This window comes from Myotis lucifugus, unplaced genomic scaffold (genome assembly GCF_000147115.1).
Source record: "Myotis lucifugus unplaced genomic scaffold, Myoluc2.0 scaffold_46, whole genome shotgun sequence".
In the NCBI taxonomy this organism is placed as follows: domain Eukaryota; kingdom Metazoa; phylum Chordata; class Mammalia; order Chiroptera; family Vespertilionidae; genus Myotis; species Myotis lucifugus.
The window spans coordinates 7,073,872-7,088,349 of NW_005871094.1; the positions used below are offsets into that span (position 1 = coordinate 7,073,872).

Consider the following 14,478-nt stretch of genomic DNA (forward strand, 5'->3'; position numbering starts at 1 on the left):
GCAACCTCGTGCTGCATCGTCTAGAGTTCGTACCGCTGATGGCTCCTCGGAGAGTGGAAGGAGGTGTCCTGAGTTCATCTGGAAGCAGATTCTCCTATTCGTCGGTGGAGATGAGGATCCGAGTGAGCCCAGGACTTCCCAGTCCACTTGCTCGTCGTCCTCGGGCACCGGCGACACCGCTGCTGCCTCTGATGCCGCGGCTCTCGGATCGCTTCTCAGAGAGGTTGTTCCTGGGCGTGGTTGGTGTTTCGAACTAAACGCAGGCAGTTCCGTGCCAGCTGTGATGTGCACGCCACACGGACCGTGTAGCAGAAACGTAAGATTCAGACCCAGCAGTTCTGTTCCTGCTTCAGCCTTTGAAAGGCCCTGTAAGAAACCTTCTGGTGGCCGAAACCAGTTTGGCTCAGTGGATAGAGCGTCGGCCTGCGGACTGAAAGGTCCCAGGTTCGATTCTGGTCAAGGGCATGTACCTGGGTTGCGGGCACATCCCCGGTGGGAGATGTGCAGGAGGCAGCTGATCGATGTTTCTCTCTCATCGATGTTTCTAACTCTCTCTATCTCTCTCCCTTCCTCTCTGTAAAAAATCAATAAAAATATTTTTTTAAAAAAAGCATGATTTGTCAGTGGACAGGTGGGACATAAAGTGAATGGTCTAGTGATGATCGGAACAACTTCAATGGCGGCACCATTTTCTATTGACCAAATGGCTCTTCAGACTTTGCACTGGAGAAAGAAAGCCTTAAAGGGAGGTGAGTGAGGAGGGCTGCTGAGGTGTGTGGCTGAAAAGCAGACTTCGTTATAATCCAGAGCATAGTTACTATTAGAATCAAAATGTCATCGACGCCGTGGCAGGGTGGCTCAGTTGGTTGGAGCGTCCTCCCATACACCAGAAGGTTGTGGTTTGTTTCCGTCAGGGCCATACCTAGGTTGTGGATTGGATCCCCAATCCATGCGAAGGGGAGGCAACCATCAATGTTACTCTCTCATATTGATGTCTCTTTGTCTTTCTCTCCCCGCCCTCTTCCTCTCTAAAATCAAGAAACATATCTTCGGGTGAGGATTAAAAATTATACAGCCTGGATGATGTGGCTCAGTAATTGAGCTTCGACCTATGAACCAGGAGGTCACGGTTTGATTCCCAGTTGGGGTACATGCCCCGGTTGCGGGCTTGATCCCCCGTGTGGGGCATGCAGGAGGCAGCCGATCAATGGTTCTCTCTCATCATTGATGTTTCTTTCTCTCTCTCCCTCTCCCTTCCTCTCTGAAATCAAGACATATATATATATATATCATTGACAACATATGCATTTCTCTTAAGTACCAGTCCACTTAAGAATCACTTCATATTTAGACTTAAGATCTGTTTATTCTACAAGAAGTGAACAAATCTTCCTGTATAAACTGGAAGATGATGTTAAATTTAGATAACTCTTCAAATTCACATCCCAGTAACACCAGTTAAATTTATCTTTTTATAAATACACATCCTTATGTCTTCTTTATTAATAGTAACATTAACTGTACTGTTCTTTTAAAAAATATGACATTACCAGAATTGAAGCATACATTCTGAAAACATCAAACTTAGAATATTCTATCACTATCTTTCTTAGAAGTTACATTTAAAAATTCCTGTTTCCTACTTTCTACTCTAGTCGTGTCTTCCTCCCTCTCTCCCTCCTTGCTGGGGCTGACCAGCAGCCCCCCCAATGATAGATGAACAGATTACTCAAACACAGTTTGACTGTGAAGGAGAGGGCTCAACTCCCCCCCTCCCCCCGCCCCTCCCCGTTCTAGTGGGCCAGGGCAACCACTATTGCCGGGCCTCATTAGGCCCTTTATTGGAATTTTTATCTTTTAGATCCATTCAGGAGGTGAGGAAACCTTGGGGAGGCTTACATTTGTCCCTCTAGGCAAGGGCATCCAGGGATTAAAGCATGGATTCCAGGTAAACACTGGGGGGGCCTGCATTATGCACAGGACTTTGTTTTGGAAAGGCAAGGAATAATTAGGGGGCGCTGCCTTCCACACTTCCCCTAAGTCTTCCCCTAAGTCGGAATTCTGATAAACAGGGCAGGTGGCCTTCCACACACTTCCCTTTGATCAGAATGTCCTCCTGACAACTTGCCAACCAAGTCTCTTATGCTCCCAACACCTCCTTCGCCCCCTCCTTCTTTTCTTTGCTTCCCTTGTTATTTTTATCTCATTAAGTTCAACAGTATAGCACTGCATTCATTTTACCCATTATAGTCCTAATATTGAAGAGGGAATTGCAAAAAAAAAAAAAAAAAAAGTTCTTTGAAGGTAATTTCCTCTGTCAGCCATTAGGGTCCCTGCAATTGAGAGCCTTGGGGTGCAGTGAGGCCAGCTGGGGCAGACTGGGAAGACATTATCTAGAGCAGGGGTGGTCGGCAAGCTCAGTCAGTATTTTAGGCTTTGCCGGCCTTATGTCCTCTTTTGCAAATACTCAGTTCTGCTGTTGTAGAATGAAAGCGTTTATAGACAACATGTAAACGAATGAGCGTGCTGTGTTCCACTAATACTATTATGGAAGCTCAAATTTGAATTTCATCACGTTTTCATGTGTCATACAATATTTTTCTTCAATGGATTTTTCCTCAACTATTTAAGAATGTAAAAATCATTCTTAGCTCATGGACTGTATAAAAGTGTTGGTGGGCCAGATTTGGGCCATGGGTTGTGGTTTGCTGATCCCTGATCTAGAGAATTAAAATCCTGTTTTTTATTCTTGCTGGGGGATTCTATGAAAGGGAGGGGAATGAGGTGGGAAATTACAATTGATTAGAAAGCATTATTCTAAGCACTGTATGCATAGTGACTCATTTAATCCTTACAATTCTAGAAGGTAGATAGCATTATCCCGTTTTACAGACCGGGAATCTAAGAAATTAAACAACTTGTTACAGAAGAGCAAAGAAATACCAAGCACGCTTCCTAGAGAAAGGGAGGAACCCATTTATTAACACTAGTGACTAGTGGACTCCGGGAATACTTGCCAAATCAGAGTTAAGTAACATAAAGAGGCTTTGCTTTTTATAATCTTCTGGGGTCTTTGTCTTGCAGATATGGTTCTGCCCCCTTTAGTGGGGTTATAGGAAGGCCCCAGGTGTTCGATAACAACCTTCTCCCCCCCTCCCCCCCCGCCCCCCCACCTCGCCCCCAGGGCAGTGACACGCCTTGCAAGACCAGTTTCTGGGAAGGAGGCAATGACCTTAATTATAGGTCATCAAGAATGCACACTGAGCTTGCTGGCATGAATTCCAATTGCTAGACCCCAAAATATCAGGGTTACATTTGAATTAGCCCTTTCTAACCTTCTCATTGTCACTTACCACACAGCAAATGGAGTTGGAGCCTTGAAAGAATAACTCACCAAGTTGGGTCCAGCATCCACACTCAATCTGGCCCATGATGGCCTTTCTGGGTAAAATACCTCACATTGTGCTGACATTTCCATAGGCCTCCACATGGAGCATCTTTGTCATGCCAGCTCCATTAAGCATTTGAACAGAAAGTTACAGAATGTTCAAAGTAGTGTTTCCATTTGAAGACAAGGGGACAGATGGCACTTCTTATTTAGTAAGGAAGTCACTGTCATCAAAGGTGTTTGAGCAGAGGTAGGATGACTTTTGCATTTTTGCAATTCCTTAGAAAGATTTTGGTTATTTTCTATAAAAGTAAAATTTTAAAATTCTTGCTTTTTGATATTTAAATCTAATCATAAAGGGGTAAACAGTCTGAACACCTCCCTGTAGCCCACTCAGGCACAATCTCATTACATTTACAGGATCTGGCAGTCTGAAAGGCCAGAGCTGCTGGCAGACTATATTTCAGATTGCTTTGGCTTATTGCTATGAGAATTGAATGAATCTCCCTTAACCTCATACCATCATAACTTACACACATCCCATTCTTCCCACCTACATCTTTTCTTCTAACCTTTCTTCCTAGTTGAAAAATATTTGCAAACATATTAGGAAAGAATTATTTGACTTAATATATTAAATGTATAGTCATTAAGAGAATACTGATATAGATAGATCTCTAGGATAAATGATTTTTTTAAAAGTATAGAATAGAGTATATTGTGCTCCCACTTGTGTAAAAAAATTGGTGTGGAGATGAGTATCATGGGAATTTGCTGAAAGGACAGAAAATAGGAAAAGATATTGATAGTGATGACTTCTGAAGAATGAGAAAGGGATCTGGGGTGGGAGGTTGCATTTTTCATTGTGTACTCTGAAAAATTATTTGCTTTTTACATTTGAATTTTTATCCAAAATACCCATACATACATTTATTATTCAACTTTACACCTTCTCCCTCATGTCACAAAATCTACCCAAGCCTGAAACTCTTTACTTGTCTCTCCTTTGACTACATCAATAACCAGACATATTTTACAAATAAAAGTAACTTCCCCTGGGTCTTGCCTTATATCTCTAATAACGATAGAGGGAGACTAAATAAATCAATATTGCTATATATTAGGTGTTTGGTGAGTGTATTAGTGGATTGAATGGTGGGCCCCCAAAATACCTCCTTATGCCTGCCTCGTCCTTGGAACCTGTGAATATTGCCTTATATGGTAAAAGATGAAGGATCTCAGAGGAGGAGCTTATCCTGTTGGGCCCTACATTCAATCAGATGTGTTCTGATGAGAGAGGCAAAGGAGTTTGGGAGAGAAGGGGAAGCAAGGTGACCATGGAGGCGGAAGTTGGAGGGATGTGCTGTAAGCCGAGGAGTACCTGGAGCAAGGAATGGACTCTCCCTAGAGCCTTTGGAGAGTGTAGTCCTGCTGACACCTTGATTTCAGACTTCTGGCCTCCAGTACCATGGAAAAACATATTTTGTGTGTGTTTTAAGCCATTCAGCTTCTGGTAACTTGTTACAGTAGCCATTGGAAATTAATAGTGGGAGAAAGGTACAATTAATAGCTTATGTTAGGATTTTGGATTCTATAAATGTTTATGTTTCTTCTGGCCTAAATAATACTGTAAGTTGACTATATTGAGGTACTTAATACTCTTGTAGGCACTTTAGTTATTACTATAGAAACTATGAAGTAGTGAGGTTCTTATCAGTGAAATAGTAGAGGCTAGATGAGCACCTGGCGAGTGCTATTAAAGGAATTCTTGGGTGGAGGTTGGATGATCTTGGATCCCTTTCAACTCAAGAATATATTTCTAAAGAAAAACAATTTTTTAAATATATATTTTTTATTGATTTCAGAGAGGAAGGAAGAGGAAGAGAGATAGAAACATCAATGATGAGAGAGAATCATTGATCAGCTGCCTCCTGCATGCCCCCTTGCTGGGGATTGAGCCCCAAATCCTGGCATGTGCCCTGACCAGGAATCGAACCATGACCTCCTGGTTCATAGGTCAATGCTCAACCACCGAGCCACACTGGCAGCACTCCCAAATAAAAATTTGCTTCTAAATATTGAGGCTTAACATTTTAAGGATATTAGCATAGCCAAACATTTAGCAAATACCTTCACCTGGAAAAGGTGTTTGAAGGTATAAGGTACGTAGGACTTACCTTCTATAAACTTTGCAGACCAAGAATCCTGAAGGAATACCAGGTGATTTTCCACGACTAAAAATTCACTAGTGGAAAAATAAGTAAAATAAGATAACTCAGGTGTTTTCCAAAAATCACCAATTGGAACTTACCCATGCCAACATTTCCAAAAGTATTTGCATGTTGCCGCCAATATAAACAGAGCTTTGATCTCTCCCTTTGTTCTACCCTATTTTTGAGATTACATATTTCCTTATATTGTTAAATCGCCACCATAATAATAGCTCAGTGTTGATATGATAGGGGAGGTAAATTATTATTTTCACTATCACTATAATCTTTTCTTAAAGGAACACAACTTTTAGGAACTTTATTTTTCATCAACCTTATTTCCATTCTGTTAAAGAGTCTGTGGAAGAACAGCTTAAGACCACTCAGTGGCTGTTCCTATCCAGTCGGTAGCCTGCACGGTGGCGGTTGCAGACCAGTCTTCAGTGGCACGCTGAGCTCTCCAGGCTTCAATAGGAAACTACTGAATAGGCAGAGGGCACCTGCACAACTTCAGAATAGTTTTCGACCTCGGGTGAAGCAGCAGTGACCTCAGGAGCTGGAGCTGTCCATTGACCCTGAAAAATTCCTCCTTGGTCACAGCCTTTTCAGCAGCAGCCTGCACTTCCTTTTCAATCTCTCAAGGATCTCTGTAGAAGTAGAGGTCGGGCATGACCTCCTGTGATTGTTCATGGGAGATGTTGCCATCCATGTGCAGTACTTCCCAGGCCAGCATCCAACACATCAGGCCCACTGAGTGAGTCCCCTTGTTGCTGCAAGGGCTGGCACTGTCCACACTGCGCAGAGGACTCTGTGTTACACAGAGCAATGGTGGGCAGGTTAACATAAGACGCCTCTGTGAGAAGCTGGTAGTCAGCCCTGGGGTCAGTAAACACCGGAAGTCTTGGCTCCCGGAAGGCTGCCTGGATCTGGTTAGTGAAGGTTCCAGGAGCGAAGCAGCAGCAAACTTCAGCACAGCTCCCTGGCCGGTATTCCTGGACAATATGACTGACATTAGCAGGGTTTCCAATGGCAACAATGGCATGAGCTGCCAGCAGAAGCTCCTCCCAGGTTCTCCTCGGATTGATGATGTAGGTGCCATCACTCTCCCTTTTGTAGATGGGCTGTTCCATTTGGAAGTCAAGGTTGGTGCCACCTAAGTGGGTTCCTGCTGCAAGGAATTTGAGGACATCTTCCTCCTTCATTTGCAGGACATCAGGGGCTCCGGACATTGTGCAAGTTTCCCTTTAAGTTGCATAGGAACTGAGAACACCATCATATGGCACTTCCTCTCTGGGTAGTGTGAGAAGGCACTATAATCTTTTTTTGGTGGAGAGAAAATGAGTAAGCAGGAGGAGGCCAAGAGGAAGACAAAGGTTATAATCCTATATAATAAAAGCCTAATATGCTAAGAATCCGACCGTTTGTTCGACCATTGGACCAGTTGCTATGACGTGCACTGACCACCAGGGGGAAGATGCTCCGACCGGTAGGTTAGCTTGCTGCTGGGGTCCAGCGATTGGGACTGGGTGAGACAAGGCCAGACACGCCCTGGAGCCCTCCCGAGGTCCCTCCAATCGTGCAACAGTGGGGTCCCTCGGCCTGGCCTGCGCCCTCTTGCAATCCGGGACCCCTCGGGGGATGTTGGAGAGCCGGTTTTGGTTTCAGTCCCATCTCCACAGGCCAGGCTGAGGGACCCCACCGGTACACAAATCTGTGCACTGGGTCTCTAGTGTATAGATAATAAAATCATGCTGTAGCCATATTTACTCTAAATTTTTTTATTTTCTCTTATTGAAAAGCATCATATAAAATATGTAATTAAATATGTAGTAGTATTAAACACATGTAAGATACTACTAGCTGCTATGGAACCTACTGTGTGTTTTACAAATGTTTATATCTAAGTTCTATATTTTGTAAAATGTTACTTTATTATGGGAAACATTCTTATCACACTAATACAGAAAAGTCTGGCCTGGAATTACATTATAGGTAGAGTAGATGTTCATTGGCCATGCCTAGTATTTCTGAGATAATGGCAGGACTTTCTTAGCCCCTGAAAATCACCCTAAATACACTTATCACCTAGCTTCCCAGAGTGCCAAGAATTGCAAAGTTCATACTTGATCTAGCCTGGATGTTAAGGTAGTTACTTAGCTCATTAATTAGAGCATTAATGAGATTAAGGTCATGACTTTATTGTATGAACCAGTATCATTTCCAGAACCTCAGCTGCATTCCTAATCTCAGCTAGTTTTATTGTAAATATGGGTCATCTCCAGAAGGACTAGAGGGACAAATTCAAAACTCACCACCACTAGTTGGGGGAGAAACAGAAACCATTAAAACACTTGTCTATAGGATTATTTTTATATAACAATGATTGTTAGAATGAAGAGCTGGGGGAACTTTGGACAAGGAAAGACAGGAAAGCACAATAAAAATATCAGCATAAAGCACTGAAATGGGTGGTTTCACATGCTCGCTGGAAATGTCAAACTTCTCAAGAATCGCTAAGAAAGTCTCACTACCAGTCTCAGGCGCTCCCTGGGAAGTGGCAGTGACTAAGTGTCTGGCAGTCTGGTTGCAACTGCTTCCCTGTGAAGTGTGCTGCTCTGGCCCAGTGGTTGGCTTGTCCATGTTAACTGCTGTAGGCCAATGGCATAGGAACAAGTTGACCTGTGCCACATCCAAGCAGGAACTTTAAATGTGCTTGCGTGGTACGGTTTGGTCTCTTGCTCTTGCCCTTCACTACGAGAAAAGTGTGTCCCAGGCAGGGGCTGTTCTATCAGCCTAGGGCCAGAGGAAGACGTGCGGAGCAGAGTCAATCTAGCAGAGTTCAATTTGAGTTGAGTAGAGCTGCAGCTGATTTGTAAACCCATGAACAAGAAATAAAGGTTTTTGCCGTAGCCGGTTTGGCTCAGTGGATAGAGCGTCGGCCTTCGGACTGAAAGGTCCCAGGTTCGATTCCGGTCAAGGGCATGTACCTTGGTTGCGGGCACATCCCCAGTGGGGGGTATGCAGGAGGCAGCTGGTCGATGTTTCTCTCTCATAGATGTTTCTAACTCTCTATCCCTCTTCCTTCCTCTCTGTGAAAAAATCAATAAAATATATTAAAAAAAGAAAAAAGAAATAAAGGTTTGTCATAAATTACTAAGATTTTGCAGTTGCTTATATTAGTCTCCTCCCAGGGAATACTAAAATAAGACTTTATATATTCATCCTCTTTAATTATATCCTTCCTTTCTATATCTGATATGTCTTTAATATTCTCCTGTGTTAAAGAATTTGAAGACCAAGTTTCTAACTCCAGTTGAATTTTTTTTATTAAAGTGCATCAGTAAATAAACAGTGTTAACAATCAATACAAGCTTTACTGAAATATTCACAAATAAAAATCCTCTACTTGCCCCACCAGCGTGGCTCAGTGTTTGAGCATCGACTTATAAACCAGGAGGTCACGGTTCCACTCCTGGTCATGTCACATGTGCTGGTTTCGGGCTCAATCCCCAGTAGGGGGTGTGCAGGAGGCAGCTGATTGATGATTCTGTCCCATCATTGATGTTTCTATATCTCTCTCCCCCTCCCTTCCTCTCTCTGAAATCAATAAAAATACATATTTTAAAATCCTCTACTTAATGAATCACTCAAATGATGTTCTTCTATGAAGTAATAGTAATTACGATTGGAAGCTAATTAATCTGAATTTATTCCTAACCACACACATGGATTCTCAAATTGGGATATTCAACCTGGTTACCTTAATGTATGGGGCTGGCTGTCAATACCTGAATGCCAGTCCCAGCAAGTCAGTGGAAAAATGATGTGATTTGAAACTAATCATTTATCCTTGGTGCCACAATTTCTCCATCTGCACTGAAAATTAATCTTCCCTTAGAGAAGATTTGTAAGAAAGTATGAAATGTTAAGACTTATCATACTTCTAAGCCTCAGAAAGCATTCACATGCATATTTTAAATGTATATATATTGATTTCAGAGAGGAAGAAAGAGATAGAAACATTAATGATGAGAGGAAATCATTGATTGGCTTCCTCCTGCACATCCTCTCCTGGGGATGAGCCCACAACCCGGGCATGTGCCCTTGACCAAAATCGAACCGGGGACCCTTCAGTCCGCAGGGGCACACTCTATCCAATGAGTCAAACTGGCCAGGGCAACGTGCATATTTTTAAAAGGGCAACTTATTTGTACTTGACACAAATTAATACTATATGGCTTTAAACGAAATAGATCGATGACTGCTCTTTCTTTGAAAATTATCTTCTTACTGAAATCACATTAAAATTATAGTTTAATAGGGTTCACAAGGATATGCTGAGTAAATTATTTTGATTGCAATGAGGACTACCATCCTATTCAGGCAAAATGTACAAAGTATTTAAAGAAATGTCATGCGTTACATATTTACATGACCCATCCATAGAAACAGAAATCCTGCTCCCTGACAGCAGAGGGAGGGGAAACCCAAGCTTTGATTGGTTTGGTATAGTTTCTTGGGATATGGTTTGAAACTCAATCATGACTCTAGAGAGGCTGTGGCTGACAAAGGACAGAGTATAAATAAGCCAATTTTGATCAGATTCCCTGGCACGATTAAATGCCTGGTGCTGTTATAAAACAGATTCAGTAATGTCTACGTGGGGGGAAGGAGGATTTAAAGTACAAAAGCTTGAAAATATAGATGACAAATGTGGGACTAGAAGAGAAATAAAATGATCCTGACCGAATCAGACTTTTCTAAAAACCTTGTTTCTATGGGAAGTATGTGATTCTGCTGTAAGAGAAATTTAAAGAGGTTGGCACAACAACCCTTATATTTTCAAAGAAATGTGCAATACTTTCAGGTAGAAACAGTATTGCTAAATCTCCACATGACACTTTGAAACCACTAGCAGGAAAAAAGAAAATAAAATCATTATTAATCAATATAGAAGAAAAATGGTAAGCTGTCTTGCTGTTCAATAACTGATCATGCAAATGGACACGCCATATCGATAAATAAAATCTGTAGTTAACTGGTCATTTAAAAATGAATTGGATGAAAATGAATTTCTGCAGTGTACTCAGACATTTTAAGACTAAGGTAGTTTCAGAAAAAACATGGAACATCCTTCGAGAAGGCCTGTTTTGTGCTGGTTGTGACAGAGCACTCCATGCCCTATACAGAGTTCACAAAAAAATAATATTCACATTGAACATAGATCTCTTAGAGAATAAAGGGAAAACACTTTACAAATATACCTTTCTATAACATGCAGTGATTGGGTAATAGTAAATCATCATCCTTTACAAAGAAGGTGCAGGTGCTCCAAAATTAGAGTTAATGACTTTAGAAAGAGGTGTCAAAATTTTAATTCTCACCCAGGATATGTTTTTCATTGATCGGTTGCTTCCTGTACGTGCCCCGACCAGGGATTGAACCAGCAACCTGGGAATGTGCCCTGATGGGAAATGGAACCCGAGACCCCTTGGTGCATGGGATGACCCTTTAACCAACTGAGCCACACTGGCCAGGACTAGTGTCAAAATTTTAAATTAAAAAAACAACTTAATTTCAAAGTTGGTTTTGCCAAACCTCTGGTAAGTCCTAGGAATACAGGGTGAGCAAGAAGAAAATGTTCTCCCTCTTTTATGACATGCACCTCTCATTACCATGATGAATGCCATGGACCAAATGCCATCATAAACTTATTTGCACACTTGGGGCCAGCAAAGGCCAGGCTGGTTCTACGTAAAACTAAGCAGAGCGCAGTCCCACAAAAGAGCATGTGAAGGACTGATCCAACGGGAGATTTCCAAGGTCACCTGGCATCCAAATGACCCCAGAGTGAGTTCATCAAGTTTCTGTGATTCAGGATCCTGCCTTGCACTGTCTACAGGTTGTCCTGAACCCACTGGATGTCCTTGGACTGGGCCGCTCTCCCCTGGACAAGCATTTCTAGAACTGGAAGCGAAGGCTGAATGAGCAGGGCGGGCAGAGCACCATTTATCGGAGCCAACCCCCATCTAGCAGATGCTTGTAGACAAGAGCTTAGTGATTCTGGAGCAGCTCTTCCCAGCAGATGGGCTGTGAAAACACCTCTCTTTCCAGCCAGATCTCATAGGAACAGTGGAAATCCTCAGGCAGATCCAGCCTCTGCCCCAGCACACTCTGCAGGCAGTTATCCACAGGTGAAAACTCCGAGTCCTGAGGCCTGTCATACCGGCGGCTATTAAAAGCCTCAATGTTGGCCCTCAAGGTGCATTCTTCTGCCTGGAAGTCCCATGGCCTGGCATCGATGTCTGGCGGGAGGAGAGAAGGAAAAAGATGTACACAACTTAGGACACTGCTCCCCTTACCACAGAGCAAGGTCTATAGCAGTGACAGTGAACCTTTTGAGCTCGGCGTGTCAGCATTTTGAAAAACTCTAACTTAACTCTGGTGCCGTGTCACATATAGAAATTTTTTGATATTTGCAACCATAGTAAAACAAAGACTTATATTTTTGATATTTATTTTATATATTTAAATGCCATTTAACAAAGACAAATCAACCAAAAAAATGAGTTCGCGTGTCACCTCTGACACGCGTGTCATAGGTTCGCCATCACTGGTCTATAGGATACTAACAATGGAACTGCTCAGAATTTCCTTTTCTGTAAATGAAAAAAGTAAGTAAACAACATGCTGCCACTCAGGTTTAAAAAATACATACGTTAAAAAAATACCCACATACATACCCTTACATACACAGACTATCTTTGGAAGGATAGACTAGAAACTGGCAACAGTGATTACCACTGTAAGGACCCTGAGGGAGGTATCTTTTATTTTATTTTCTTTATTTCACTTCCTTATTAGTTGTATGTTCAGTAAGTAAGTCCTCACTTAACATCATTGATAGGTTCTGCAACACAACAAGGGACACAATTTTAACATAGGCTAATGGATATAAATGAGTTAGTTAGAAAGGCATCTCATCAATGTTATAATGAGAGAAACCAAGATGGCGGCATAGGTTAACGCCGGAGTTTGCTGCCTCGAACAACCACTTCAAAAATACAACTAAAAGACGGAACGGACATCATCCAGAACCACAGGAAGGCTGGCTGAATGGAAGTTCTACAACTAGGAGGAACCGAGAATCAGAGGAGGCGCAGTGCTGAAGTAAATACTAAGGTGCGGAGTGCACGCGGCGCGGGCTGGTGCTGAGGGCGTGGTTGTCTGTTTCAATCTGGAGTGAGCCTCAGACTCTGAGCTCCAGATCCGGGTGAGTCTCTAGGGACCCAGACTCAAGCGGGAGAAGCAGGACTGTCTGGCTACGGTCCCTCCGAGGTTTGCAGCTGTTGCTGGGACAGAGAGGCAGAGCCCCTGGGGACGGACTGAGAGCAGCCATAACTGCTCCCTCCTCTGCCCTGTTGATCCCGTGGGACCCACCCCGCCCAAGCCCTGCACAGAGGCATTTGCTGGATAGCCTCAGGCAAAGGCTAGATTAGCACCCCACTGCAGACACAGCTGATTATCACAGCCAGTTGGCCTGGAGGTCAAATCCCTCTAGTATTAACTATAACAATCAAGGCTTAACTACAACAAGACTGCGCACAAAGACCACTAGGGGGTGTACCAAGAAAGTGTAAAAAATGCGGAGACAAAGAAACAGGACAAAACTATCAAGGGAGGATATTGAGTTCAGAACCACACTTTTGAGGTCTCTCAAGAGGCTTCTAGAGTCTGTCGATAAACTTGATGAGATGTACAGGAAATCTAATGAGACCCTCGATGGTGTGATAAAGGACCATCTAGAAAGTAAGCATACACTGACTGAAATAAAGAATATTATACAGACTCCCAGCAGCAGACCAGAGGAGCGCAAGAATCAAGTCAAAGATTTGAAATTCGAAGAAGCGAGAAACACCCAACCGGAAAAGCAAAATGAAAAAAGAACCCAAAAATACGAAGATAGTGTAAGGAGCCTCTGGGACAGCTTCAAACGTACCAACATCAGAATTATAGGGGTACCAGAAGATGAGAGAGAGCAAGATATTGAAAACCTATTTGAAGAAATAATGACAGAAAACTTCCCCCACCCGGTGAAAGAAATAGACTTACAGGTCCAGGAAGCGCAGAGAACCCCAAACAAAAGGAATCCAAAGAGGACCACACCAAGACACATCATAATTAAAATGCCAAGAGCAAAAGACAAAGAGAGAATCTTAAAAGCAGCAAGAGAAAGAAACTCAGTTACCTACAAGGGAATACCCATACGACTGTCAGCTGATTTCTCAACAGAAACTTTGCAGGCCAGAAGGGAGTGGCAAGAAATATTCAAAGTGATGAATAGCAAGAACCTACAACCAAGATTACTTTATCCAGCAAAGCTATCATTCAGAATTGAAGGTCAGATAAAGAGCTTCACAGATAAGGAAAAGCTAAAGGAGTTCATCACCACCAAACCAGTATTATATGAAATGCTGAAAGGTATCCTTTAAGAAGAGGAAGAAGAAGAAAAAGGTAAAGATACAAATTATGAACAACAAATATGCATCTATCAACAAATGAATCTAAGAATCAAGTGAATAAATAACCTGATGTACAGAATGAACTGGTGATTATAATAGAATCAGGGACATAGAAAGGGAATGGACTGACTATTCTTGGGGGGAAAAGGGGTGTGGGAGATACGGGAAGAGACTGGACAAAAATCGTGCACCTATGGATGAACACAGTGGGTGGGGAGTGAGGGCGGAGGGTGGGGTGGGAGCTGGAAGGAGGGGAGTTATGGGGGGAAAAAAGAGGAACAAGTGTAATAATCTGAACAATAAAGATTTAATAAAAAAAGAAAAAGAAAGGCATCTCATCAATGTTATAATGAAACAA

The 14,478-nt window shown here is 42.5% G+C and overlaps 1 protein-coding gene and 1 pseudogene across 3 annotated transcripts in view; both read right to left on the minus strand.

Annotated features, from left to right (window-relative positions):
• Positions 1–5,375: 5,375 nt before the first annotated feature.
• Positions 5,376–6,848, minus strand: LOC102423173 (annotated as a pseudogene).
• The window catches only part of STRIP2 (striatin interacting protein 2), a 44,893-nt gene continuing 37,119 nt past the window's right edge, over positions 6,705–14,478 (minus strand). For 2 of the 3 annotated variants that reach the window (XM_023753531.1, XM_023753530.1), the window contains one exon: positions 11,622–11,903. In XM_023753531.1, the coding sequence (XP_023609299.1) occupies positions 11,653–11,903 (251 nt within the window). In that variant the 3' untranslated portion in view covers positions 11,622–11,652. Of the gene's footprint in view, positions 6,916–11,426; positions 11,904–14,478 lie in introns of those variants that run through there. The other variant, XM_006088366.3, reaches the window with a different exon arrangement.